Source organism: Muntiacus reevesi, chromosome 1 (genome assembly GCF_963930625.1).
Source record: "Muntiacus reevesi chromosome 1, mMunRee1.1, whole genome shotgun sequence".
NCBI lineage: Eukaryota > Metazoa > Chordata > Mammalia > Artiodactyla > Cervidae > Muntiacus > Muntiacus reevesi.
The window spans coordinates 165,527,011-165,535,231 of NC_089249.1; the positions used below are offsets into that span (position 1 = coordinate 165,527,011).

General features: G+C 44.5%; 1 protein-coding gene and 1 pseudogene across 1 annotated transcript; both read right to left on the bottom strand.

The window, feature by feature from the left end:
* Positions 1–221: 221 nt before the first annotated feature.
* NDUFS5 (NADH:ubiquinone oxidoreductase subunit S5) lies at positions 222–5,540 on the bottom strand. The gene is made up of 3 exons (XM_065915971.1): positions 5,384–5,540; positions 3,215–3,432; positions 222–445 (listed from the first exon to the last, which is right to left on the bottom strand). The coding sequence occupies exons 2-3, from the start codon at positions 3,428–3,430 to the stop codon at positions 341–343; spliced, it is 321 nt and encodes a 106-aa protein (XP_065772043.1). The 5' UTR covers positions 3,431–3,432; positions 5,384–5,540; the 3' UTR covers positions 222–340.
* A 1,574-nt stretch (positions 5,541–7,114) lies between these two features.
* LOC136153623 (rho-related GTP-binding protein RhoG-like) lies at positions 7,115–7,777 on the bottom strand (annotated as a pseudogene).
* Positions 7,778–8,221: the final 444 nt, after the last annotated feature.

Genomic DNA, 8,221 nt, shown 5'->3' on the forward strand with positions numbered 1-8,221 from the left:
ATTATATTCTCAACATTTAATTTTCTAGGGATCATACCTTCCCTTCTACATCTGAATTTTTTCTTTTAAAAACATGTGTCTAAGCATTTCCATCAGAAGTACTCATATACCACTGATATTCCCTTGATGCTAATTTTTAAGGTAAAGGCATTTTACCAAACTTAAAAAATAGGTTGCAACCTCATTATTGAAAAGTATGATCCAAAAGAAAATAGAACAAATAGGATGAAGCAATCCTTTATTTTTAGACACTCTCACATGGGGGTTTTTAGTACGTAGAGTTTCCAGCAGAGAAGAGAGAGTGTGAGAATCAGTCTCCAGCCACTGGCAGCTACTCCGCTCAGGGCCGAAGATCCTCCTGGCCCGAGTGGTGAGGTGGAGGTGTGTACTTTCCTTCCTTGATTAGCTTATCCCGCTGTCTCTTGATGGCATTCAGACGTTTCATCTGTCAAAGGAGGAAAATATTTAAACTCGGAGGGAGATATGCACCAGAAAGTGAACACTGAAGAAGCTGAATACAAAACTGGTTTCATTTTTAAACTATGGAAGCTTTTCATCCTGGAGGGCCTCTGAGATAAATCCCATCTTTAAAGAATCAATTTCCCAAGCTTTTAACAAATCAATTTCTGCTGTATATATATATATATATAGTAATACCTCCTTGAAAACTGATAACTAATATGTTCCTATTATATATAGGAATATAAGCATTTACAAAAATAATAGAGATACAGCAGCTTTAAGAGGTATACTTGTGCATACTAAAATCTTTAAAAATATGAAAAGCTCACATCACCTCACAGCATATGCTGGTGACTGTTCACTAGATATGAACGAAGCAGAAACAGGTAAATGAGGTCTCTGGACCACACAGAAAGACACGGTATAAGATGTGTGAGAGCCATAATTAACGGATTCTGTGACATGGAAAATAGACTTACTAATCCTTAACGCACTATTCCTTGGCTCAAAACCCAATGGCTTTCATCTTACTGAAGGAAAAGCTGAATCCTTCCCTAGAAGGACTTACAAGACCCTTCTCTCTGACTTTATGTCTTTATACCTTCCTCCAGCTTTCTCTACTCCAGCTAGAGACCTTCCATTTGCTGCGTCCTCTTCCCTCAAGTGCATGTGGTTCACAATCTCCAAGTCTCTGCTCAAATGTTTTCTATCATTGGGCTCTTTTAGGAGCACTCCATTGAAGCACAGAGCAACCATACCAGTGCTTCCTATCGTTCTGTTTATTTTCCCCACTGCACTTAGCAATACCTGACACACTAGTTCTTACCTTGTTTGTAGACTTTCTGTATCCCACCCCCAACTCTTACCCCACGAATGAGTTCCATTAGGGCAGGGACTTTTTGCTGTTTTGCTTACTGCTATATTCCCAGTACCTGGAATAGTTCCTGACACAATAGGTGATCCAAAAAATACTTTTTGAGTGAATGACTAGGTTTTCACAAAGACATGAAGAGGTAGCATAGTCAATTAAATATCCCATTAACTTTAAAGAATGAGGATGTAACTTCAGTATAAAGAAACTTTAGGTATTCCCAATACTAAACATTAACCATTTAAAAAACTGTATTCTTCACATTTCTCTAGTAAATAATTTCCCAACATAAAACTAGTTATGGTTGAGGTATCACACAGCCATACGTCAAATATCTCTCCCAGCTAGAACCAATCATGACTTGGTGTTCTGAATATAAGCACAGGGTCTAGAATCAGCACTGCCAGGTTCCAATGCTATTTCCACCTCTTACTGGGCTATGCGACCTTAGGTAATGGATTTAATATTTCCTTGCTTCAATGTTTTAATCATACAGTGGGGGAAATAATTCTAAAGCATCTCATAGGAGATTATTGCAAGAAATAAATGTACTATTACATTCTAAGAACTTAGAAAAGTGCTTGATTCTAATTCTTTGATTCACTAACATCTTCACTTAGATGACCTCTAAAATGGTAACATCTCTCTTCAGAAATTCACAGGATGAGGAAGCGACCTTAGAGCAACACTGTATTTCCAGATAAGGAAACCAAGATTAGATGGGAAAGACTTTCTTGAAGTCACAAAACTAGTGGTGGTAAAACCAGCATCAAAATCCAGCTCTTCCAACTCCCAATCTAATATTCTTTCCACCTCATCACACTGTCTCTTCTTGGTGTAAATTTTCCATAATAAATCAAGTGTTAGTCTGAGCAAGGAATAAGTGGGGCCCACAGAAGAGAAGTTATGACATGCTGTGAACTAACAAGCTGGTTGGTGGCCAGCCACCACCCACTCCTTGTCTACTACAGTATCACTCAATGATCAATATTCTTCCAGAGAACATGACAAAATTATTACCTGATGACCTTTATTCCTTCCAAATTTGGCTTTACTTCACCCAAATGCCAATAGCAGATTATAAAAGATAAGCTATTTTTAAATTGATACAGATAACTTTAGAGATACATTTAACTGAAAATCTAAATTTTATCTCTGAACCCCAAGGAGTTGACAGTAATAAAAATAATTCTATGTTATATGCAGAGCACAGATATAGGCAAAATGACAGCCCACAGCTAAAGATTTCTTCTCTAAAGGAGAACAGGACCCTATATGTTATGCAATTCATTCAACTCTTGAGGAAGTAAACACTATGCTACTAACACTTTCTCCCCCGAATTTTTGGTCAGGATCACCTAAAACAATCTCACTAACATCTCCATCTTCCGCAGAGTAGAAATCTAGAGGTTGTTTTATCAGGTTCAGTGTAATAGAGCTGCAGGATTTTAATCTCTTCCCCAGTGAGGGTTCAATGAATTTGAAATATATTTGCCCAAACATTTTCAAGGACAAACACCCAAGACTAGTTGCTACTCTTTACAGCCTACACAAAAATGAAAATCTACGTATGCAATTTCTAACCTGATGGCTGCAGCAGGGTACAATGCTAAGGAAAACATTGAGTGGGCCAAAAAGTTTGATGGGAAAACCCTAATGAACTTTTTGGCCAACCCAATGTGAGAATATGAGGAAGAACACTGAACAAATTAACACAGTTAACTTCCTTGACATGGTACCTAAGTAGAGAAGGTATTTCAAACAAAAGTTCTGCCAATTCACATGGGGCAAGCCAATGCCCAAAGATCAGTGACAAGTATTTAAAAGTAGCTCTAGAGAAACAAGGAAGTAGTTCAATTCCCATCTTCATCACTTCCTCACCGTTTTCTGTCGAAGCAGACATTCTCTGAAATCCTCAAATTCTATTTTGCACTCCTTCTCTGCTCGGGTACTACCAATTCCATGTGCACACTCAATCCATTCTTTTTCAAAAGCATGGCATCGAGCTGGAATCCTGTGAGGCTGCTCAGCACCTTGGATTGTCATCCAGTGGTCTAAGTCAACACCCAGCCTTTTCTGCACATCAAAGAAAGGCATGGCTGAAGTGGAAGGGGAAAAAAAAGGAATGCCATAAAATCACAGTCAAAAGAGAAACTTCTGAGAAAAATGAGATAATTATGACAAACAACCCTCTAGAAAGATATTTTGTGCTAGTCTCCCAATTTCTTCTCCCCAAACTTTTTCATTACACAAGTTCTTCCAGTTTATGGTAGATAAGCAATTTTCGTGCTTTCACAAAACTCAAACTCAAGGAAAAGGGAACCTGAACCAAAAATCAATGTATTAAAAATCCTCTATATTGATAAGGTCATTTTAATCAGAAGTTGAAAAGTGTGTTTTATTGAATTTTTAAAATATATGTTATTTATTTGGCAGTACAGGCTCTTCGTTGCAGCATGCAGGATCTTTTAGTTGCAGCATGCGAGCTCTTTTGGCAAGTGGGCTCTAGTTTCCTAACCAGGAATTGAACCCAGGCCCCTGCATTGGGAGTGCAGAGTCTAAGTCACTGAACCACTAAAGAAGTCCCTGTATTAAATACTCTGACTCAGTAATCCCAATGCTTTGAGACAGATCTGAAGAAATAACTGAAATAAAAAAGCACAAGCATAAAAACGTTTCTTTACATTTTTCGATCCATATCAACTTAGATGATACTTCTAAGGAGCCATCTTGATGCGGGAATGTCATCTTGTGTTAGCACAGCATCGCATCGCAGACTTTTCATAGTACCTTGCACACCCCTGTAATTTACTACTCATATGCATATCTCCCTTTTGAACAACCTTGAGGATAAGGACCAGTCAGGTAGGAGCGCAATAATTGTTGGGGCGGGGGGGGGGGGGGGGGGGGCGGGGTGGAAGAAATTCAAACAACTTAAATGTGCAACAACAGAGAAAGTCAAAGTGTTTGTCTCTCAGTCATGTCCTCACTCTTTTCAGCCCCATGGACTGTAGCCCACCGGGCTCCTCTGTCTATGGAATTCTCCAGGCAAGAATACTGGAGTGGGTTGCCATGACCTTCCAGGGGATCTTCCCAACCCCAGGGATCGAACCTGGGTCTCCTGCATTTCAGGCAGATTCTTTACTGTCTGAGCCACCAATGAAGTAAGAGAAATGAATAATTAAATCCAGTACCTATTTGGTAGATAATGGTGGGGAGCGGATAATACACATGAAATATACATTTTAATGTTTAATGAAAAAAAAGGGGGGGTTTACAATAATGCTAAAAAAAAACAAACTTCAAAACACAGGAAGGAAGCACAAAAAAAGGTCAACAGTAAAGTTTATGAGTGGCAGACTTACAGGTGAATGTAATTTTAAAGTTTTCTACCCATTCTTTCAGTCATTTACTGAGTGATAATGTTCCAGTCACTGGGATGGGGCGGGTGGGGAGCAGGTGCGACCTAAGCACTAGCATGGGGACACAGAGGGAATTGGGAATCAACGGACGAGCACAAGAGGTAAGGAGGAAGCACCCATTCCGTCCGGGAAACTGGGAAAACGCCTTAAAGATGGGTGGCGTTTGATACGGATCAAGCGCAGGTCAGTGACAGTATTCCAGCAAGGCACACATTGCAGGAGTCACAGCCGCTGTGCCGGCTTGTGTCTGGGGTACACTGAGCACCCAGACGCGGCTGGAGCGCGGAGGGCACGTCGGGAAGAATGAAACGAGCTTTAGGGGTTGGCGGAGCCTAAATCCCGCATGGTCACGCAGCAAGCTGTTAAGGAACGCGGACTTCAGGTTAAGAAACAGAAGGCCAAGTATGGGTCTGTCAGAAGGTTAAGTCAACCTGGAAAAAGAGCCTAGAGAGGCGCGGTCTATAGGCTTCAGTGACATAGGCTGTGTGGACCAAGGAGCCTGGGAAAGCAGAAAATATGGCCAGGGAGAAAGGTCATCCACCCAGCAAGCCAAGAGGAAATCTGTTAAAGAGATCTCGGAAGGACGCGCTTTAGGCTATATTGCCCAGCGGACACACACAGCCCCTACCGTCCGGCCGCTGTGTCCTTTTCTCCTCGCTGGCCGCCTCTCCTAGACGATCCTCAGGCGACAAGGAGGCCTGCCGCAAAGGAAGCCCGTTGCGCGACTCTTGCAGCGCGACGCCGGGAGCCGACCTGCCTTCCGCCGTCGCGCCCCGGAACCATAGCGACCAAGCCCATCTGTCTGCGCCTGCGCGGCCGTCTGAGTTGACTTCTAGCGACTGCAGACGAGCGAACCTTGCCCAGACAACCGCGTGAGGGGCATTCTCGGGGTTTACTGATTTCCTGCTGCTTCCTTCCACAGGACCTGGGACTCTCACCACAGCTATGATTGGTGAGGGGCTTGACCAAGGAGACCCTCTTCATCCCCTTCCAGTGGCGGTTAAGCTCATGGAGTGCGGACACACCCAGAGTGGGCTCCAGTTCTTGCTCCGCCGCTTCTGTGTCAGCTGGCAAAATTTCTTAACCTCACTATGCTTCTGTTTCATCTAAGATAAAAATAATCTTAAAAGATATTAATACAGTGTATAGGGTTGCTTGGGGGATTAACTGAGTTCTATTAAAGCACGGGGTTTCCCAGGTTGCCCCAGTGGTAAAGAACCCGCCTGCCAATGCAGGAGATGTAAGAGAAGAGGGTTCGATCCCTGGGTCAGGAAGATCCTCTAGAGGAGGTCATGGCACTCCAATATTCTTGCCTGGAGAATTCCATGGACAGAGGAGCCTGGCTGGTTACAGCCCATGGAGTCTCAAGAGTCGGACGGGATTTAGCGAGTAAACCACCACCAAAGCACTGAGGCGTTTCTTGGCACGTGGAAAGCACTCTTAACACAATCGCAGATCTTTGTGTCTCAGTTTTTAAAGTTTGCGGATTCTAGAGAGTCGTCAGAGACCATGCCCCTCTGTTTCTGAACCTCCAGAGGTTCCCCTTGTATCAGGAGCCCCAAAGTGGTGGTGGGGTTGGGGCTTGGGTGTGAGTACCATATAGTGTATGTGATATATGTTGGGGAAGTGGGAAAAAAAATAGTAGAAGATTTCTAATTTCTTTGTTTTTTAATTTCTTGTTTGTGTGTTAATGTTTATAAAGGGCATAATACTACATTAGTTGTACATATAAATAACTTGTAAATAAATATTTATTGGGGGTTTGGGCTGAAAACTTTTTTTTTTTCTTCACTGGAGACAGAAGGTTTTATTGAAGCTGATGGGGGTAGAAGGGCCCCAGGAGCCCGATGGGGTGGGACCAAGTCAGTCAGCAGGTGCGTGAGGCCCAGGAACATGGGGGTAGGTTAGGGCACATTCATCTTACTACGATTCAGTGGCTTCTTCCCTGTGGAAGAGAGAGTATCTTGAGGGTGGAGCAATTTGAAAAGCAGTGAGGGAGAGGTTAGGGGTCTGCTGAGCCCTCCTGAGAGAAGGCACCAGGACAGGTAGCAATATCTGTGTGGAAAACTAGGTCAACTGGTGAGTAGGGGGAAATGGCGAGGAGGCACTGGGTTGGCTTCTTGGAGGAGGGGTCCAACTTTGACAGGAAAACCTGTTTGGCGTTTCCAAGCAGAATGGGGCAGGGCCCAAAGCCCCTTTCCCTGTGGGTCCCCTTAAGGAGAAAAAGACATCTGGGGAACCCATAAGCAAGGGGGTGCCAGAATTAGTCCTTAAGGCACAGCTGGGGGCAGACGAGGTGCCAAGACACAAAGGGGCAACCGGTGGGGGGTCAGGGGCAGCCTCCAAGCTGAGTGCCAGGTCACAAGAGGACGCAGGACTGCCCATGCTTGATCGGCATGGGGTTGAGCACTGCTGGACAGCCTCAGTAAACACTTCCTTGATGCCATCCTGCTGCAGGGCCGGGCGCCTTGGGGTGTCAGCTCCTTCTTGGTGCCCACCAAGAGGATGGGCACCTCAGGGCAAGTGGCACACCTCTGAATGCCACTTGTGCTGCACGTTCTCATAGGAAGGTGGATGACAATGGAGAAGCAGATGACAAACATGTTGGTCTGAGGGTAGGAGAGTGTGCGGAGGTGGTCATATGCCTCCTGGCCTGCTCTGTCCTGCAGGTTCAGGTTCACTGGGCAGCCGTCAACTGCACTCCGGGCACTATAGTTGTTGAACACTGTGGGGATGCACTCCTTGGGGAAGGCGTTGCTTGTGTAGCATGTTTTGACCACAGCCCCTTCTCTCACCACCACACACTTGATGCTCTGCCTGGTGGGTGCAGGTGCTGCGGTGGAGGCTATGCCTCTTTCCCTTTCTGAGCCCTCCTGGATCAGTGACCTGACGGCAGTGACCCCCAAGGCAGGGAAGATGGGGGGGCGGCAGTGGCTCTAGACTGCAGATTTCTTTTCCTTTTAAGCGATGAGCTCTCAAAACTGTTTAGAGAAGTCCGGTGTTCCAACCTTCCCAGCCTCATTGTCCAAAACCCTGCCTAATGCCCTGACTGAGAGCTTGCTCTTCCGTGTATTCCAGGAAAATCCTGCGATCCAATCTCACTCTTTTTTTTTCTTCTTTACCTTGGAAGGATACCGATTCCTCCCTTCCCACTTCCATTTCTGCATGCCAAATTCCTGCTCTGCTTCAGGACTTTTGCATAGGTTTTTCTCCAAAACGCATTAACTATCACCAAGCTCTAGTTTCATCCACTCTGAGGAGAATACCTGAGGACCCACGATGTACTGGCTTTGTTCCAGCATTCCAATTCTTTCCTTCCCCCCTCATCAGATATGTACCCCACCTTAGGTCAGTTTCAGTTCGGCTAGAATTTCCTGGGCACCTAATGCATGTCCAGCACAATACTGGAGGATTATGGAATTGATAACTCATGGCCCTTGCCTACAGAATACTAGAAGTAACAAGG